The 21536-nt window shown below is 38.3% G+C and overlaps 2 protein-coding genes across 5 annotated transcripts in view; both read left to right on the forward strand.

Moving 5' to 3' along the window:
- Window positions 1–1120: 1120 nt before the first annotated feature.
- On the forward strand, window positions 1121–5945 carry tmem237a (transmembrane protein 237a). The gene is made up of 10 exons (XM_036573950.1): window positions 1121–1187; window positions 1342–1476; window positions 1556–1649; window positions 1746–1903; window positions 2443–2560; window positions 3715–3906; window positions 4166–4239; window positions 4335–4422; window positions 5626–5747; window positions 5840–5945. Exons 1-10 carry the CDS (start codon window positions 1121–1123, stop codon window positions 5905–5907), a joined length of 1116 nt encoding a protein of 371 aa, XP_036429843.1. The 3' UTR covers window positions 5908–5945.
- A 2096-nt stretch (window positions 5946–8041) lies between these two features.
- abi2a (abl-interactor 2a) overlaps window positions 8042–21536 on the forward strand; it is a 40631-nt gene continuing 27136 nt past the window's right edge. For all 4 annotated transcript variants that reach the window (XM_036568271.1, XM_036568278.1, XM_036568286.1 and 1 more), the window contains exon 1: window positions 8042–8206. In XM_036568271.1, coding sequence (XP_036424164.1) covers window positions 8090–8206 — 117 coding nt within the window. In that variant the 5' untranslated portion in view covers window positions 8042–8089. The remainder of the gene's footprint in view (window positions 8207–21536) is intronic.

Here is a 21536-nt window from a genome sequence, read left to right on the forward strand (position 1 = left end):
AGAAAAATAATTTTGTTTCTCACAGTTGATTAGGGAGGTAGGGCAAATGTCTTTGCAGGTCACACTTTGGGCACCCTTGTTTTAGACATTTTAAGGAGACATGCTAATATGTAAGAATACCTCATGATCCCAGCAACATCATTGCATCTTGTAGTTTTCTTGAAGCAGGTAATAAATAAATTAACCCATTTATGACCATATCTTAAATGTTTAATTTTCCTTTGGTCCACATGTTGTCTGAGTTAGCCTGAGTACAAATCTGAAAAAAGTTTTAAATTGGTCAAACCACTTTTCTAAAAAATTAGGATTTAACACTTAATTTATCACATGAAATTCAGTTCTTTTGGCCACAGAGGACTGCTAATATTTTAACAGTGCAATGGAAAACTCAGACATGATTGCAGATAAAAAATGTCTACTGTTAGATGTTCCTTTAAAGTATAACAATACAATATTTCATGACTTCAGCTCTACCACAAGATATTCTGTGCATTTCATTATACTGAATTTGACATATGTGGGTTCACTTGTTCTGTAAAAGTTATGCTGTGGCATGAAAACTGATAATCCATTTAAGTGATTTATTTTAAATACTTAAGTGAATTGTAATCAAGTGATAAATTGTTAACCTGAGTATCTTTAGAATTGTGTCCCTTAGAAGCCTTTAAAGAGGTATACACAATTATAAAGAGTAACATGGTCATTATCCTTAACAGCTTATAAATGCTGGTTTTCCTAAGCATCTACATTATACACACCTTGGCTAAGAAACTGACCTTTACTGTTTATTTCGTTCTCTGTTCATTATTATTCCTCCATGATTTTACAAACATGATGGTGAAGCCAAGAAGCTGGAGGTGAGTAAAAGAGACTCGTTATTAAATATCTAACACTTAAAAAGGTGGTGACTTTATTTAAATCCAAATCCAGTCATTTCTATTTTTCTTTATCTCTATACATACTTCAGTGACTTACTTCATTTTACCTCATTACTTCCCTAATTTTATCTTAACTACTTAATCGTATTTGAACCCCTAATTACTTAGGCAGGTAGGAGCAGGTAAAGGGAGCAGCTCTTAGCATAGTAATTTGTCCTCCTTCTGCCCTCTACCCAGATGAGATGCCCATTGCCAAACCCAAGAAGAGAAAGGTTAAGAAGGAGATCAATGACATGGAAGATCCAGATGGTGAGAACTTTTAGCATCCCCATCATATCAGGGTTTTGCTAGTGATCGGTCGAGTTGATATTGTCACTTATTTGTTCAGTATGGAGTTACTACCAGATGTCTGAGGTACAGTTTACGTCTTCCTGTATTCTGTTCATATCACTGATCCGTCCAGCAGGAACAGAGCCTGCTCTTGAAATGGAAGGCCTGGCCAGTCATATGGAGTCAGAAAACAGGGACACTCTGACCCCTGAGCCTCAGGACATCCCACCACAGAGGAAGAAGAAGAAAAAGAAGACACATACTTTTGGTAATCAGTTAAAATGGACACTATATATCTCTTTTTTGCTTAGTCAATCATCAATTTTAATGATTTCCTTTCTTCATAGACATGGAAGGTGAGCAGCAAGACCTCGCGAATGGGGACGCACGAGAGGCACAAATAGATGTAGAGGGAGTCCCTAGGAAAAGCAAAAGGAAGCGGTAAGAGTGGACGAGGAGTTAGAGCAGATCATTATTGTGAGAGAACTGAATCTAGCACTTCATGAAAAGACTATGATGGAATTCTCCTCTCTGCAGAAAGGCTAAGATAACAGAGAACCAGTACACCAATGAACTGGGCGTGGAAGAGGACGACATCGTCACTGACGCACACACTCCTATCTCTCATCGCTCTCTGTTCTCTGCCCCACTGGGCCACAGCCAGCCTCTCAGCAAAGTGTTTGTGGAGAGAAGCCGTAAGTGCTGATCACATTTAAGGAAGAAATTGGCCATTTCTCATAAAATAAGGATTAGGGTGTACAATCCCTATTTTATTTGTCCATCATGGCTTGCTATGAAAAGCCTATATTCTTAGAAGGACGCATCCGTTGTTATCATACCTTCTGGTGTCTACAGCGCTGCCTTAGTCCCTAGAGTGAATTCTGGGTGATGTAGAAAATTAATGAAGGAAAACATGAAAATGACACAGAACTGTGAACTCTGTTAGGCTCAGGAACAAAATGCTGCATTACAGAAATTTGCATAATGTGACAAATAACCTATTAAACTCTGGTTTTAGGCTGGAACGCAGTAACATTTTTAAAACCCCTACAAAATGTGAAGATTCTACACCAAGATTCCAAGATTCTATACATGAGCCAAGAACTATTTAGAAATCTTTATTTTTAATAGTGTAACATACACAATAATCTTTCCCTAATGCTAGTATCAGTAAAACACTTGTGGTAAAGGCTGTGTTGTGTGTTTGCATCATATGACTGTTCTCTGTGTGCAGGACGGTTTCAGGCGAGAGATCGTCTGGACCTGACCCGTGAGCAACTGGAAGAGTTCATGGAAGTGAGACCCATTTGGAACACACGGGACGTGGCCATGAGAGTTCACAGTGGCTTCAGGTGAGATGAAGAACAAGAAGCCACAAAAAGACTTCAATCTCTAAGTCAGAATCACATTAACTATTAACTGTTTTAGTAAATCCCTTTAGCAATTACTGCCTGTATCTTTACATTTCAATTGGTCAATATGTTGTCTGAAGAAGTACATAAAACCATTTCGCTAAAAAGAGTTTTTTATTGCTTAATTTGTCATATTCAGTTTTATCACATATGATTACTGACTTTTAACAAAGCAATAGAAAAAATAATAAATAATATTAAATAAATAAATAATTAAATTTATTAATTAATAATTCTTTTTCTAATGAAAACTTTTAAATGTTAATCCAAATTGTACCTTCACAAAATTTCATCAGTATTAATGTTACTCTGAAGGATTTTGTAGCTACTATGAAACTGACATGTACGTTATGTAGTTTTGTGAATCACATACAGGCTCTTAAGGTGTAAAGTGGAATTACACCAGTTTTTTTTTATTTCTACATAATTGAGTGGTTGAGATAGTGTTTTGTAGGTGTTTTTTGGTGGTGATGGGAACCAGCGGTTGCTATGCCTATGACACAAATATAGCCAATTTTATTTTTAGCATTGGTGAATTTACATGTCTTCTGAGTTTGAAAACGTTAGGAAACAGTACGTTTTCTTTGGAGACTGTTTTGACTTACAATGTTCTGTATACATATTTCTGCCAAGAATGTATTTTTTAAAAATAAATTTTAGGCCAAAAACTTTTCTCAAAACTTTTGATAATGTCTGAGGCATCAGGCAACATATTTGTAACTATTTTGTGCATATTAGCTTTCTGTGAGCGAGTTTCAAACGCTTCAGATGTCTGGTTCCTATCACCACTGGTGTGAACAATTCTGATTCGGTATGTTTCTCTAGGATGGAGCATTTCACATCAAATCACCCGAATGACTTTGTTTACAACTTAATGATTTAATTATGCACGCATGATTGGCAGAATTCCCCTTTACATTTTTCAGTTCTCTGTTAAACCAGCATTTCACAGTTAGGAGAATCAAATATGCTAAGCTATGTTAAATCAGTGATTAATTTCAGTTCAGTCATGTCATCTAAACCTGCCAGTGAATCATAAATCCATTATATTGACCATCATGCATTACACTGGGTATCTCTGTTTGCCCCTGTAGGATCATTGGGCTCTTCTCGCATGGCTTTCTGGCAGGCTACGCTGTATGGAATATTATTGTTGTTTATGTTCTGGCTGGAGAGCAGCTGACCACACTGCCCAACCTGCTACAGCAGTACCACAGCTTAGCTTACCCCGCCCAGTCTCTACTCTACCTACTGCTGGCTATTAGTACTGTGTCTGCCTTTGACAGGTATATATGCTCATTAGATGTGACCAGTTATTTGCAGCAGCAGACTTGTAGGGCCAGTGGAGTCTACACCTTCCTATGCCATTTCTTCAGTGGAATGGTCACTGATTATTAAATGTATTACATTTAAAACTGAAAATGTGAGAGCTGGCATTATTCACTACACAACTCACTAACGTTAACATTGGTAACAATATAGCTAAACCTTCAATAAAAGGATATCTTGAGTGACGTTTTCTGATTTGTACACTCTTCTCTGTAGGGTGAATCTGGCCAAGGCTTCCATGGCTCTGCGAGGGTTTCTCACACTCGACCCAGCAGCACTCGCTTCATTCTGTGAGTTAAAATGAGTAATAAGCCTGTCAATAATGCCTGTAAGATATGAGCTACAAGGCAATTTCTGTGTGAATTTGTGCTTTTTGTGTTTCCAGTGTACTTTGCAGCTCTTATTTTATCTCTCAGTCAGCAGATGACCAGTGACCGCATAAACTTGTACCCTACTGCCAACGAGACACTATGGTGAGCCTATCATTCCTTCATCCTTCAGTACTATGCAAAAATCAGAGACCACACTTTCATTTGCTTAATTCCCAGTCAAAACAGAAATTCAGTACAAAGCATTCTTTTTTCAGTCCCAGGAAAAAATGCAGAAAAAATATATTTAACAGAAAATTACACAGAAACCATCCATTATCTAAACCGCTCATCCTTCTGGGTCACGGTGGGGTGCCGGAGCCTATCCCAGCTGTCATTGGGCAGAAGGCAGGATACACCCTGGACAGGTCGCCAGTCCATCGCAGGGCAGACAGACAGACATACACATTCACACCTAGGGGCAATTTAGCATGTCCAATCAGCCTGACTGCATGTTTTTGGACTGTGGGAGGAAACCGATGCAGACACGGGGAGAACATGCAAACTCCACACAGAAAGGACCCTGGTCACCTGGCCGGGAATCGAACCCAGGCCCTTCTTGCTGTGAGGCGACAGCGCTACCCACTGCGCCTACACAGAAACCTCAATAACTAAATATAATATCATTTTTTTTTCAGTAAGTAGTGTGTCCACCCTTTGCTTTCATTATAGCTTCCATTCTTTTCAGGAGACTAGCTTTGATTTTTTCAAAGAAATCTGCTGGGATATTTTCCACACCTCCAAAGTTCAGTCTAGGAAGCTGGTTGCATTTTTTGCTTCTCACGATCCAAATAATTCAAGTATTTGAAAATGTTTGATTTGTAAATTTCCTTCTTTGTCATCTATTTCTTTTTCTCAGCAACAGCTACACATCCTTTTAGACTCACAGTGTTGCATTGTCTTCTCACAGTGGAAGGATGGACAGAAACACCTGTGGATTTTTAGATCTGAAGCAAGAGTGGAGCTTGATTTTCTCTCTGTCAAAAATGAAAGCTTTAAATACTACTTGTCTATGGTGACAGTTTTGGTGGTCTAACAGGTCTAGCATGGTTTGACCTTCTTTATGCAGGTCGATTGTCTAAAATATACACTTCAGAAATGCTATCTGCATATAATGATATACACAATGTACTTTTGACTGGGTATTAGTACTTAACTTTTTGCACAGTATTGTGTGTATGTGGTGCGCTCATATATATATATATATATATATATATATATATATATATATACATATATATATATATATATATATACACACACACATTCGTACATACACACATACACGTGTACATGTTTTTGTTGCAGGCCTCCGGGCTCTGAACATCAGATCCTGCAGCCCTGGATTGTGGTGAATCTGGTTGTAGCTTTACTGGTTGGACTGGCCTGGATCTTCGTCTCCACCAGACCAGACATGGACTACACAGAGGGTAAGATGTGTGTGTGTATGTATATGGAGCTCTGAAGCTTTTGGTTATAATATTCTCTAACATAATCATATTCTCCTGTCCCTTTTTCACAGAATTTTTAATGGGAATGGAAGTGGACGAGTATCCACGACATGAGGACAAATCTGAAATTCCCGCCTAAACCTCAGACGCTATTGTCACAGCACCCACACAGCATCGCACACAAGCAGAATACACATCAGAATTACATCAGTATAAACATTACATCCTGCACTTACAAAAACAGTGGTGATCACATATTGGTTTCTAATGACCCCCTGTGAGTGGTCATGGTATTACAACAGAGTAAAATCTAAGATTGTCTCCTGTCTGAAGTCTAATAACACTGAATGAGTTTCAGTGCAACTTTCCATCACTGCTTTTTCTTACTTGGATTTTTCTTATTTTAAAATGTCTTCTCATAATGTTGATGTTTGAGCTTCTAATATTTGCTTCAGAATGTTGCACAGCTGCAACATATTTGTGTTGGTAATAAAATAATAACTATTTTTTCTGTATTTGAGTGAAAAATCTTTATTTGAAGGTATAATATGGTTTAAGATTTCTTTTTTATCAGAGATTTCCATTATTTTGTGTTCACCATGGATCCCAAAGTACAGCAAAAGTGTTTTAAAAAAAAATAGCTCATACATTTTAGCTCATACATTTTTATGAATTTGTAAAGGGATACTGAATGCTAAAGCCTACAACTTTACAAACTGATCAAAGAAGTAGAGAGAGGGAGGAGAGACATAAACTGCTACATCCAAAGCAGAGCGCTTTTGCCACTGGAGGCCGACAAGCGTTCTGAAAAGAGGAGATTTTGTGCCAGAGAGAAAGAATACCAAGGGGCTAGATTGCTAACTATAGTCTAGATCTAAGCACGGTTTATGCGTAATTTCTTTTTTCTGGCCCTCCTCCTTTTCTCTGAAAATAATATGATGGCTTGTCGGAGAATTAGTTGTGTACCACTGCTTATTTTAATTATCTTCTACCGTCTCCTATTTTAGAGATTATCATAAAGAATGTAGAATTAGATGTGAAGAATGACCATTATATCTGTAACATTATATCAGTTAAATCAGTAAAGAATGACCATTATATCTGTAACATTATATCAGTTAAATCAGTAAAGAATGACCATTATATCTGTAACATTATATCAGTTAAATCAGTAAAGAATGACCATTATATCTGTAACATTATATCAGTTAAATCAGTAAAGAATGACCATTATATCTGTAACATTATATCAGTTAAATCCGTTAAGAATGACTATTATATCAGTAACATTATATCAGTTAAATCCGTTAAGAATGACCATTATATCTGTAACATTATATCAGTTAAATCCGTTAAGAATGACCATTATATCTGTAACATTATATCAGTTAAATCCGTTAAGAATGACTATTATATCAGTAACATTATATCAGTTAAATCCGTTAAGAATGACTATTATATGTGTAACATTATATCAGTTAAATCTGTAAAGAATGACCATTATATCAGTAACATTATATCAGTTAAATCAGTAAAGAATGACCATCATATCAGTAACATTATATCAGATAAGCAGTAAAGAATGACCATTATATCAGTAACATTATATCAGATAAGCAGTAGAGAATGACCATTATATCAGTAACATTTTTCAGTTAAATCCATTAAGAATGACCATTATACTAGTAACATCAACTTCAGGGAGGACTTTCATGCAGCATGAGCCAGTTATGCAATTTAGTGTGATAAACTGCACTGCAAACAAGCACAAATTCATTATTTAACACAAATAATAACTAATAATAATAAACTTATAATAAGTTTCGTTTACTTCAGAAGTATTTCAAATTGATTATATCAAATTGCAGAGCTGGGCAAAAGTGAAATGCAAACAAACAAGGAAACAAGCAAATACACAAACATACTTTTATTATATAGTGAGGTTTTGACAAATTAATTATGTTACACAGAAATAAAAAAAAAAACTTTTTTTGTTGCTTCAAAGTTATTTATGCTAACTAACGTTGTTACAAAAATTGAATTTGTGTTTGCATATGAACATTTGTAAAACACAAGGTAAACGTGGTAAATTAATTTATACTTATTTTAAAAGATCACTTAATTAATTATTGCTTTTAATGACCATGTAATACTTTTCATTTTAATATTTTAAGCTAAATTTTATATTATAAAAATGAATGAAGTTACAATACATTTTGGATGAGAGAGAGAGAGAGAGAGAGAGAGAGAGAGAGAGAGAGAGAGAGAGAGAAGCGGAGCGCATCGCATCGTCAGTTGTGAAAAAAGATGTAAGTCAAAAGATGGCGGAGCTACAGATGCTCTTGGAGGAAGAGATTCCTGCGGGGCGGAGAGCGTTACTGGACAGTTTCACTAATCTCGAAAGAGTCGCCGAATACTGCGAGAGCAACTACGTGCAGGTAACCGGGCGAACGGTGTTATAAAGTGTTTTTAAACTTAGCGAAGTCGAGTCTGTGGGCTGGGAATGGCTAGTTAGCCTACTAGCAGCTAGCTACACTACCGTTCTGTTATTCAAGGCTGCGCTCCAATGTGCGTCCTTGTTTTCTCATTAGAATGCCTGGCTAGTGCGTAGAAGCCTGGAGCTGCCGGAGTTCTGTCCACTGGCAATGCGTTGTAGTTAGAACGCAAGTGCGTATATCGGAACGCAGCCCAGCCGCTCATCTCGCCTGCTTGAGTGGAGTAACTGACCTGAGGCATTACTTTAGCTTTCGTGCAGGCGAGTACTGCGCATTGTTGTCACCGAGAAAGTTTAAACTTCAGTGTTATTAGTAGCGCTGCTGGTAGTGCTGTGGTGGTTTCGATTCAGCGACTTTGTGTGGGCGTTACGTTTGTGGAGCACTGGATAAATGGTCGTGGGTCTTGTCGCGTTTCACAGCGAGCAGACTGACTGGAGGTGTTCTTACAGGTCCCGCTAACGTTAGCTGGCTAACTTAGACTGTTTGCATGATTTAAGCAACTTGTTAGAGTGCAGATATTATTTAAGACAGAGTATAATCTCCAATTAACTGTTGTTGCGCAACTGTTAAGACACAGAATAAGACAGACGGTGCTTGCTCTTTTTTGTATACTGAGGTTTTGACCATTGCTGGTATTAAGATCTAGGAGGTGAGCGGTGGGCAGCTGACGCGGAGAACCTCAGGTTAAACTGGGTCTATTTTAAAAATTAAAATGAAATAAAAATAAATAAAAAATTATAAATACATAAAAATGACAAAAAAATGATCAGGTGGGCTCTGACCTGGATGAAAACATACAGCTGTTTTGGCAGATGCATGAACCGCTATAACCTCAAACCAGCTAGTGTTCAGCGGTAAAAGACGTATCACAGTGAAAGCAGGATGGCAGTAACAAACCTGTTTTCCCTCTGCAGCCCAGGCTTTTCAGACTTGGGGGGACGTGAAGTCCGCTGTTATGAAAGACAGAGGGCACAGGGTTGTCACATTGCCCTCCTCTTTTGGGAAGCATGTCCTTGAACATCTTGCATTCCCGCATCCCTTGAACCCCAGGCATGTGTCAACTTCCATTTCTGACATCAGTGAAGGGAATGCAGAGTTACAGTGACCAACCTGGTACCTGAAACCTGATCTTAAACGCTGGAGCAGAAATTCTGCCATGACACCAACGAAAGCCCTTATGGCATATGGCCATTTAATCCCAGGGTTGTTATGATGTCTAGCTGGACTAGTGGAAGTTTATCCTAATCTGAACATGGGCAAGATGTCTTGTGCTCTATGGCTGGCTAGATTGTCTGTTTGTGGGTTTTTTGGGTACTGATGATAATTTGCATTCTGGAGGTTATACATATTTGTCCCCAGTATTTGTGTATAGCCACGAAAAAGAGCCTGTATATGTGTCTGAACAGTAAATGTTAAGATACGAGTAATGTGTTCATTTTTTCCCCCGTATTAGAATATTTTTTGAAGTCACTCCACTGCTCTGATGTTCTTCTCAAGTCTTTGCTCATTCTTTGATTCTTCAGAGATGAGGTAGTACCAGCTGCACCATGCTGCGTCCCCTGAGCTCTTGTTGTAAAAAGCTTTCTTTCATGCTTTGGAACTGTTCAGTCATCATATCTTTAGTGTCCCCTTTATGGCCCTGCCATTGTTTTTGGGAGGCGAAGGTTGCTCCCAGTGGGTAAGTCCTCAGGGGGCTTTAGTGAGGTTTTTGTCACATACCCAAAAGCTAATTGTGATTCTTAAAACATGATTTGATGACTAATACAAGGCGTGCAGTTGCTGCAAGGATAGCATTGCTGAAATGTAGTGCAAACTACCCAAAAGTGTTCAAAATGAGAAAAGAACACACTTTGCATACTGCAAAGAAAAAGAAACAAAGTCTTGAAAACATTGCTTATCTGAAAATGTGATGTCTACCAATAAATGTTTTACAGCTTGTTTGTTGAAATCATCACACAATTGACTTTTAACTGTTTGCTATAAATTAGAAAACAACTGTTAGGCCTAATCCAGTGGAGCAGTCCATGCCATTGTAGACTTTGCATCATACATAGAGATCCCAACAAGAGTCTTCTCTGTTTCCAGGCTTTTGGGAATCGAGAGTCAACACAGTGAAAGTAAAGTTTGCCCACAGGTAGTGTGAGATATTCTGCTGACACTCTCGAAACAGCTGGTCTGGAAAATGCATCTTTCTACAGCACATTCATCAAAAAGGAAAATGTAAAATGTAAAAACAAAAAGTGGCTAACAATCAAACAGCCTTGACAGTTATCTATCCCGTTAGTCAGCCAAGTTAACTTTGCTTGAGATAGCACTCCAGATTGCCTTGCTAAGTACTAATAGGTCATATATTTAAGCAAACGTATTGTGTCCCTGAAGAACAACTGAGGTGGTGGCACATGAAGTTAATTATCAAGATCGCTTGTCATTCATAATATAAATCATAATGGTATATTTAAGACTGTAATTAATGTAGTGCTTTTTATTGTGCTGGATGCCATTCCCTATGTCTTGATTTTTGAAATTGAGAAATGAAAAAACTACTGTGTGGAATCAACCTGGAATTGGAGTTGGAGTCACCTTGAGAATTTTTTAGAATCTACCAGCCCTAGTCATACAGCTATATTTGAGAAATGTATTATACCCTGTTATCTGTAATTAAAATCTCTTTTACAACCAAAAAAGCTTCCAAGGTAGATAACCTTCAGATTGGCTTTCATAATGAAGGGTAGATCACAGCCTCTTTTCACTACATGGTAGCATAGTAGGTTACAGCAGTTAAACCATGTCTGGTGTGATTAATTATTAACGCTTACTCTGGCTGTCAGTCCATTTGATTAATGATTCTGGGTTCATGATCTGAGATTCTCATGATTTTTGAACAAAATATGAATGAAGAAAAATGATGACTGTGATCATGTTGCTTCACAAGTTACTTACGACACTAGAGCTGGTGGGCAGGAGGAGTGCAGGAGTGAGTTGTTGATTGGTGCTGATTATTAGATAACATGCTTAATAGAGTGATCGTCAAGTTTTGTGTTATGCTGCAATGTTATACTTCTACTAATTACTATTGAAAATAAATAATAGCAATTGTGTTTTTTTGTTCGTTTTTTGTGATAAATATTAATGATATTATTCAACTATTATTCAACTATTATTCAACTATTGTTGAGCAAAAAGTCCTAAACTAAAATTGTTGCCTCCTCTTAGTCTCCTCAAGTTCCCTGTGTGTTTAAGGGGAAATAATTCTGTAGACTAGAGTCCAGCCTTTAAATATTTAGACTATAGACCTAAAAGGGGTGGAATGTTTTAAATTGTCAGTTTTAGTGGCATTGAAAAAAAATCTGTACTGCTTTATAAAAAAACAACAAAAAAGACACAGTAAATAGAGACTCTGAGATGATGTATTGACTCTTACTACATACTGCATGAATTTTGAGACATTCTCAGTTTAAATCCTTAGGTGACTGTTTAGTTGGTCTCATTATAAACTCATAGCTCCCATGTCTGACATTCCCACAGAATCATAGCAGAACTATCCATTACAATATGTTTAACTGACCCACGCACACAGAGTGACAGACAGTAAGAAGAGCTCAGACAGAGGGATTAGCTTCCTGTGCCATGACCATCGCCCCATCCAAACCTCCTTCAGCACCTTAAACGTACAGCCGGAACCTCAGAACAACAAAGAGAAGAGGAGAAAAATGTAGAAGTGAGAAAGAAGGATGTTGTATTGATTAGCAGTGTGTAACTTTGCCTCTCACACAAGTTGTGTTTTGATTACTGAGATTTAGAGTGACTGGACCAGTCGGATATAGCTTAATTATAAATCCATCATGGATGGATCAATCAGTGGAAGTCCAATTAGCATCATATATCTTAAACAAGTTACACAGTTTATCTGATCTTAACGTGGAGGAAGTTATGGAATAATCTAGTATATTTCTGAGGTGAGTATGGCTGCATTCAAAATGTCCATACAGTGGATAGGCTTGTGGCAATGCTTGTATTGATGCACTTACGACTGTATCGATATTTAGGAATTTGCTTTTACGCTGCAAGTGTTTGTACGAGAGAGACTGCAAGTCTGAGAGCAGGATGTTCTACAACGTCCAGTGTGTGGTAAACATGTCTTCTAGTAGTTAGGATTTAGCTGTTTTAGTGATAGACCAACATTGTTGGCCAAGGTCGAAACCAATTTTCAGGATGCACTAGTTCGAAAACTAAAAAAAGCTGACAAATAATTTAACTACAGTATATGTGCCACAAAATCCAATGCTTTTAATTTATAGTATAATAATTTGCACTTCGGCACAGTCATTTGAGGCTACCAGTGGTGTTGGTGTTCTAGCGGGGACTTTATTTTGTTATTTTGTTATCACTGTTATTTTGTTGTATGCTGTGTCTCAAGAGGGATATTGTGTTTTCAAGTGGTATCATACTTGTAATGGAGAACTTTTTAGGCATTGTACCTCCTCCTGATACTCAACGTAAACAATGACGACAAAGTGCTTGTCTCTCCTAGAAACTGTGAAGTGGTTTCACACAGCCGACAATTTCAGTGTTGCTCTGCTGTTGCAATGCCTCTGTGAAGACTGCTGCAGGAAAGCATGAGGTTGAAGTCAGCTTTGTATTTGCCAGCTTCTTATTTTGATTTCTGTCAGTTTAAGGTGGAATGTATATTTCAGATGAGACGCTGATGAGCAAGAGGCTTTCAGCTTTGCGGAATGCAAACAAACATCAGTTTTTATCACTATTTCTCATTTTCCTTACCATTTAAAATGATTTGTAAAGTGTTATATTTTGCTGTTGGCCTATTTCATTTTTGTGTTTTTCAGTCTAAATATTCATACTTATTTCTCTTTTTCGGCTGAAAACTGAAAGTGCTACTTTTGGCTGAAATTTGGCTGAAATTTCAGTGCATCTCTTAAGTTTATTATTATTTGTACAAAAAGCTCCATTGGAGAAAAAGGCTATGATTGAGTGTGGTTTTATTCCAGTCCCCTCTGCGTATCACACATTGAGGAGAAATGGAGCACTGACTGAAGTTCATTCATTAGTTTATTGTCTGCTGTTGTGTGTTTGAATGAAGTGAGTATCCTTTTTTTAACTGTTTTTAAGGCCTTCACAGACATGGTTTAGATTGCAGCGTAGTGAGTAATAGAACAATAAACCCACCAATTCAGATAGGAACTGTTGTTTATTGTTGAAGTGGTCTCAAACACCACTGTTTTAAGCTGCTTTTACAAATTGTCTATTGCTTCATCTTGTATACAATTCAAATACCTTACAAATACCTACTAATGTTTTAGCGCTGTTATGTTCTGTGACGGCTGTGCATTTCCAGTTACTCCTTGTCCCTTGAGTTGGATCATAGTAGACACATCAGCAATGACAGCAACCTCTCCCAGTGATGTGTGTGTTGGTGTGCATGCCATTGAGTGATGTGCAACATCAGCCTGTTGCACTCTGTATGTGGGGCAGTCCTCCTATTCCAGCCCCTTCCAGCTGCTTTTGGTTAGCCAGTGTTACGCAGAGTCCCACAGGTAATTAGAACCAGGTTTGACTGCTGTGATCAGTGCGAAGTTAAGAGAGCTCTAAAGGGGGCTGAGCGTGTTTCTGGGAAGGCGTGGTCTTTCTACAATGTTTGTTTGGGTGATAACCATGGAGACAGTATGACACATGCATATTTCACTCAGCGCAGTATAGGTTATTTATCCCCTGTTGGGTCAGTCCATGATGAATAAGTGGGTTCAGCGAGGCTACGTTTTCTCCCATGAGAAGAATTCTTGGAGAGTTTACACTTTTAATTTGAGATTATTGAAATTTCTGAGCCTGGGGGTTTTTGTTATGATGAAACCTGTTTATTTCTCCAAAAAGTAGTGTCACTAACTCTGGTTAGATAGAGCTTCTTTATTCACATGTTTTCTGCAGACATTTGACTGAACTTTACTGGTGAAGCTGGATTTAGTGTTTTTCATTGCATCAGAATGTCAGAATGTCACTGGAGGCCTTAGTCTACGTGACAGCCTTCATGTGCACTGACAGCTCAGTTAGTCTTCCTCACCCTGATCTATGAAAGACTTTACATGCATTCGTCCAATTTAACAAGCGATGTACAACTCAACACCCCCGCCCGACACACCGTACAATTTGTGTGAAGACAGACTGTTACTTGTTGGTGGGTGGTTGTCTTTCTACTTGTTAATGGGAAGACAGGACTGATGGAATCTCTGCTGCGTTTGAGGGATGGAGGTCAGATGATATTTCTGCACATCAAGAACATCAGAATTCTTGTTGCAAGTTGTTTTTAGCTTACAGCAAGATGTGAGAGAGTGTCAGAATACCTAGTTTGGATAACATTGTACTAGCTGGCATAACCTGGGAAAACTGTTCTGGTCTGGGAAAAAAATAGAAAAGAATCACATTAGGAGCATTAACTGTTAGTATTGGTAGTAGTTTTTGTTAATTTGAGATGGTGTTTCACAAAGTATTTAGCATGTTCAGATTTCACTTGAAAGGTACTGCATGCAGTCGCCTGGTGCTCTTAACATCCTTACCTGAACATCCACCTTCCTCTGTACCACCAGTGTTCCATCAGTTTTCTGAACAACCTCTGAATATCCTTTCCACAGAGATCGTAGCAAACGTAATTGTAGAACATATAAAGCGCCATGGCCTAGAGGTATGCATGAATATTTGAATTCTTTGTTAACCGTTCCAGTTTCCAATTGTTTGATTCATTTTTCGATATAGCAAAAATAAGAGTGTCTGAAAATGCATTATGCATTAATATGTTAATGTTTGCATTTTCAGTTTATTACACCATTCAGCATTATAAAAGTAGAATTTCTGAAACAAAAGCTGCGCTTTAGTATGCTGATCTAACTGCTCTAACTCTAGTCACAACTTGTTAGCCCCAAGTTAACATATTAACCGCAAGCAAACATGCTGGCCCCATACAACAATATGAAGTGATACACTGAAATACAGTTTGATACAGTGCAATACATTGTGTTGTTATGTGTTTAAGCTAATGAACTATTTCATTCTAAAGCACATGCACTGATGACTAAGGGAAAGTTTCACTGCGGTGGGAAAATTACATTTTTGTGATTATGTTGATTTCAGCTAATGTTGTTTTCAACCAAATATCTGTTCATAGTACATAGAATAATGTATTTAGTCAGAATCCATAGTGTGTATGAGCTAAAACATCACAACATGACTTCCTAGCTTTGTCCACTGCTTTGTTACTTGCTGATTTCAAATCATGCTTTTCACATAAGCTGGACACAGATTCTACTCCCCTGCTTGTAGGGTAAGCACATCTCCTGGTGCCCACAGAAAGGGTGGTGGAAGTGGGAATGATTACAGAGTAAACATGATGGATGCTGTAATTATAGCAGTTGTGCTGTGTGACAGCTAAAAAATTCATGATTGAAAGGTGGTGGCTCAGAAGACAGTAGGCTGAATTGGATTTTTTCCCCCTTATTTGGTCTGGCTATTGAGATTGCTCACTCTGCCTTGAAGGTATACTAAACTGAAAGGGTCTATCATGACAGTTTTGTAATACAGACATCAACCTTGTGATTTGATTGTTTTTGTTGAGTGTCTGATTATTGGGCTGAAGTAGGTTTAGGGTTCTGTCTGTCTGATGTTTTTACTCTGATGTGTTGGCTACAGCTGGGTTGGAAAATCAGGGCTGGTAATGTAAACAGAGGAGAAGGTCTACTGGAAGAATAGCTGTCCTTTTAAGGTAAGGATAGCAGTTAGCTTCCTTTGTGGGCATTGGTGGCCCTTTTGTGTGGGCACATTCAGGGACAACATGGAGGGAAATAGAGGGGCTTTGTTATACTGTCTCTTTAATGGTTTGCCATTTTTTGTCATTTGTTATGTGGATTTGAGAACACTAGTAATTAGTATAAGGTTCAGAAGTAACAGGTGGTCCCACAATACCTGAGCACCAAAAGGTCCCGATGTCTTCCTGACAACTTGAAAATTAAGTGCATTCAAAATAATTTAGGCTGTATTTGTTGATCTCGTTTTTGACTGCATTGTTCCAGCGCTCTGCTGAGCTGCTTCCCATTCTCCTTTCACAGCTGCAGCGATATTGATTTGTAATTGCCTCATAAAAAGAACATAAGTGGAATTGACTTCTCGCTGTGCATGAGGAACAATAAAGCAGGGCGTCCAGAGTTGTCTGCTTGTAGTACTGCTCAGTTTAAGTAGCTGGCAAAGGAATCAGTTTCTCACCTGTAGATGTTTGACAGTCAGTTTGCCTGATATGACAAATGTGTTTTGTGGTCTACACTCTAAGAAATAAAGGTATGAAACTGTTACTGGGGCAGTACCCATCTTGTCACTGAGGTGGTACCCTCAAGGGTACATCTCAGTAACTTTAGTCAGGAAACATAATTGTACCATAATCCATTGAAATTATATTTTCTAAATTGTATTGACTCCACACACCCCGTCTCGTCTCCAGGCTTTTTATTTTATTGTTCTGTTTTAAAACATTAGGTTATGAAAAGGTAAAAATATGTACTTTTCACCTGGAAAAACTTATTTAAGGTGCACAATTGGACCTTAAAACCACTGTTGTACCTTTGAGGGAACATTTACCTTGTTTGTACCTTGATGAACAAAAATGTAGCTGCACAGTACCTTTATTTCGTAAGTGTAAGGCATTGTTTTTACCACTGTTTGAATTTACTCTGCAATTAAAAAACACATTTTAGAATTAACATGAATGCAGTTTCACAACAGAATTTCCTTAAGGAAACTTTTCTGATTCAGGGCCTTCAAAAGTCATAAATGGCTAAGCTTAAGCTTTGAAGTAACACTAACAGAATAGTTCAGTGCATTATGAAAAATGAAAAGATAGTTAATGCCAAACTGGCTCTTGGGGACCACCACATTTGTTTGTGATAGAGTGCTGGGGACTGGAATAGGCAGAAATGTGGACCGTCTGAGGGTTCCTGAGTGTTAGACAGTTAAACACTCGAGTACATGCTTGGAGAGTACTTACTGTCATTATGGAACATCCAGAGAACTGTTTTCAAAGGTTCCTGTTAAGACAGTCTGCAGACTGGCCTGAATAGTAGTAAAGTAATCTTTTATAAGCAGGTATCTAAACAGATACTTAATTTGCAGGTGTTCCCTTCTTAATCAAAGCTATTCACCCATCCCTTTTTCCCTTTTATATTCTTAGGCATTCAGCCACTCCTCCTGATCACTAATGTTTCAGTGTGTTTCAGAATGCCACACTTGGCAGCAGCACCCACAAATAATCATCCCTTGCTGTTCAGTTTGCAGTGATTTGCCACCTGTAAGTGATTATGTAGCTTGTCTTAGCTGCGGCAATGTAGGTGGCTCAGAATGACTAGACTCCGACACACAAGAGCAAAACAAGAAAGGGGGAGTGCCGCTGGGGCAGGAGTACTGGAGGGAATGCGCTGTTGGGAAATAGTTTTCTCTGCTGCTTGTTCAGTTTGATTGTTGTGATCCTTTCTTTTGTAGCACTTTAAAGTAACTCTGGGGAAGAGCATGTGCAGTGTAAGGTAACAAGCTGAGAGCAAGCTAAGGTGACTGAAACAGATCAGATGAGTCAGTGTACTGTTCCCCCAACCTCAGACTGTCTTTTGTTTCTTCTCGATACCAAAACGCAAAAAACACTGTGGCTCTGAGAATGGTCTCCCAGCTTCATTGTGCAGTCTTCTCTTCTCCTCAGGCAAGAGAAAACGGACTTCCAACTAGGTCAGGATTAATGGAGCCTAAGAAGAACGGTGGAGTGGAGGCCTGAGACAGAAAAAGAGAGCGAGGGAAGGGAGAGAAAGAGAGAGAGAGAGGATAGATGGAGGCTGAAAGATGGAGAAGGAGCAGTGTACCAAGCAAGTGAGAGGGCAAGAGAGGAAAGGACAGGGTGAAGGGGGTGGGGGCATGCTGTAGAGAAATACTGTGCTGTCAGTATTTATAAAAGTCCAGAGCCCTTTCAAAAACTACTGGGTCGTGGCCAAGCACTGCAGGCTCTTTGGCATTACACTGGTTTAATGCTAATTTGAGTAATTGTAAATTATAAATAATGATTACAAATCAGACCACTGTGAATAGTGTTTTAATTCCAGTATGTGTCTTGCTGCAGTTTACTGTGCTAACAAAAGGCCTCAGTATACGTTCCCCAAAATTAAGCATGTGAGGGTTGCACAAGGCTGAAAACATGTTTTTGAGTTTACAAGCGTGCACGTTCAGCTGTTCTTTTGGCTGAATGCTGCACCTCAAAGTCATTGTTTTTATGATACTGTTCAATACTTAATACTTAGTGTCAAAAAAGAATAGACCTGTATCATTGCTTTAGACCAGGGGTCGGCAACATGTGGCTCTTTTACTGCCCTGTTGTGGCTCCACATATGTTGTAGATATTTTTGAGATGTCATTCTTTGCACTAAATCTTACTTAGTAAATAGTATAAAGTATGTACAGGAAATAGGGATGGATGGACCAGTGGGACCGGGAGGGTTGGGGTGGTAAGGGGGTTGTTTTGCAGGTCTGTAATGTTGTGATTAAAATGCTGCTTGATTAACAGGAAACAAATAAAATTGATCGCAAAAAAGATAATGTGGAGACAAATGGACTTATTTGCATTTATAAGCACTCGGCTGGTTGCCTGATACGTTTAATCTGCAGTGAGAAACTGTCAAATGCTAAAAAGTCACAAAGCTGAAGTCAGCTTTTTTTTTCGCCAGCTTCTTGTTTGAATTGTCCCATTCCACCTTAAATGGTGCAGCAGTTGTATTCTGGTGCCTTAGGCAACATTTAAGGTGGAAAATTCAAACAAGAAGCTGAATGAGAAACTGACTTCAGTCTCATAAAAAGACGAAGGTTGAGAGACATTTTACAAGAAACTATTCTGCTTTTGCAGAAAAGTTTCTTGCCAGAGACGCGAAAAAAGCGGCTATAGCTGAGCTAAAGCTTAAAGCAGTAAAGTAAATCTGCATTTTTTTTAGATTTTTTATCCTATACTAGCACATCAGCTCATATTGAGACATATTTACAGGCAATATGGTAAAAAGGACATAAAACGTTGTGGCTCCCAAGGTGGTTTGATTTTTATTAAGGGGACAATATGGCTCTTCTTAACATTTGGATTGCCGACCCCTGCTTTAGACGAAGTCAGGCTTGGTTTATAGCAGAAGCGACACTGCACGACGGAAAAATGGACTCGAAGCTTAAAAGTCCACATCATGTGCATGGTCGTTTCTGATTGTTGCTGTGAATGTCAGGTATCAAATTTCATAGCACGCTTAAAATTGATGTAATGTAGCACTGCAACAGATATTTGATAATACATAATAAATTTGATAATTAAAATATTTGAAAATAGAAAAGCTATTTAAATAAAGAACAAATGTTTTTTTATTTTTATTTTTTGGCTAAATACTTGCTTGTCACCAGTAGCACACAGTTGCCAGCTCTGCACACCAGACTCATTGCAGAGTCATTGTGATAACAGTTTTGCACAGTATGGTTTTAACTCCAGGTCCAATCCAAATACTCAGTATTGCGAGGTAGATAGCATGTTCTCGTTTGCTTTTATTACCAAGAGCGTGCTGGCTTGATCTGTTGGAAAATTATTCAGACTGCACCAGGTGATAAAGCGGATATGGCTGCGTTTAGCATGTGCTCCAAAAAAAGAGGTTTTGTGTGGCTTAAAAACCTTAATCACTCCCACGTTCATTGATGAGTTGACCAAACAGTTTTTGTTTTTAAGACGACGGGTAAAAAGATCCAATCTGCACCGCTCACTGCTGTTCAAATAGAGCCAGCAACCAGTTCAGGGTTGCCAAATTGGGGAGGATCCATGGAAAATAATCGTCAGTAATGTTTTTTCATCAGCATGTAGGATTCACTTAAGTTTTATTAAAAAGCAAATTAATTAAATAGAATTTATGCAATAGTGAAAATACTACTATTTTTTCATATTCAATTCCTAAAATAAAACATTTTTTCTTGTTTTATATAATATTTTTAAGATTTGAGTATTTAAATATTCTGAAACCCTAATAATATGGCATTGTGATTGGACAGAACATTACTTGCAACATGTCATACTGATAGGAGTTAACTGGCCTAAACCTGTCTGCTACAAACTTCTAGCTGTGCTAAATGTGCCCCGATGCACAGATCAGATCCTCCCTTCACTTTCTCTCTCAGACTTTGGTTGGGTTCAGAGAGATGATGCGAAAATGAGGTCTGTAAAACACCTAAACAATGGGGAAGTTGACTACTTTAAGGCTCCTGAGTGGCACACCAGTAAAACCACTACAAGGATTATAACACAGACACACTTACTGTTACTCTTCCCCCCTGGATGGATGTGAGCCAAAGCCTCGATCAACGGTTTCTTTCTCTCTCTCTGTTTTCCTCTCTTTTGTGCTCGCTCTCTCAGAACCAGACTTGTACTCCTCTGGTGTACTAAGACGCACTAGTGTCACCGTGGTAACAGCAGCAGGTACGCATCAGACCCATGACTGACAGACTGGCTGCTATGTCTTCTGTTGTTGTGATGCCAGCAGAGCCAGAAAAAGCAAAACCCACATTCTGTAATGCACAGAATACAGCCTACATCTAGTTAAAGGGTTCGGTCTTGGGAAACTAAGTAATTTACAGGGATTTTGTGGCCTAATACTGCAGCATTGTATCCCCTGGCCTCATTGGTTTGGCAGAATTCAAAATTTTAGATCACTTTCATGCTTTCATTCATCAGTGTTCTCCCACTAGTACAATACCTAGCAAGCGTTACACAAATACATGGTACAGCTGTTGTGTATCAACCATTTTCTGTCACCAATCCTGACTGCTAGCCTAGCCACAAATCTATAGACAGATAAATACAATTAAGTTAGCATTAATGCAACTCCTGCGTCTTTCATCAACAAAAATGAAAGATTCTGTCTTTATTCAGCACAAAATGGATGCCAGAGGCAAGTTTTTACCCTTTTATCCAGAGGCAGGAAAGTTTTTAGCTTTTGTCCTCCTCATCTGAAGGGTAATTTCTGGCGTTTTAGTAATCCAATCCAGCTTCTCCATTGTACTGATGATTTGCAGACTACGGTTATATGACTGCAATACAATATACCAATTCCAATAATGTTAGCTATCTGTTTTCCTTCTGCGTTCATCAGTTAAAAAAAAAAAATAATAAAATAAATATACCATCCCCAAAAATTGACAGTTGTAGTATAATATGTAACGATACATCATCAGA

The sequence above is a fragment of the Colossoma macropomum genome, unplaced genomic scaffold (assembly GCF_904425465.1).
Source record: "Colossoma macropomum unplaced genomic scaffold, Colossoma_macropomum, whole genome shotgun sequence".
Taxonomy (NCBI): Eukaryota; Metazoa; Chordata; class Actinopteri; order Characiformes; family Serrasalmidae; genus Colossoma; species Colossoma macropomum.

Bases quoted from the DNA above. Each gene is read 5' to 3' on its own strand.
- tmem237a (XM_036573950.1), top strand. From the start codon at position 1,121: ATGCCCATTGCCAAACCCAAGAAGAGAAAGGTTAAGAAGGAGATCAAT. The intron at 1,477-1,555 runs GTAATCAGTTAA...CTTTCTTCATAG, and splicing joins AAAGAAGACACATACTTTTG to ACATGGAAGGTGAGCAGCAA. The intron at 1,904-2,442 runs GTAAGTGCTGAT...CTCTGTGTGCAG, and splicing joins AGTGTTTGTGGAGAGAAGCC to GACGGTTTCAGGCGAGAGAT.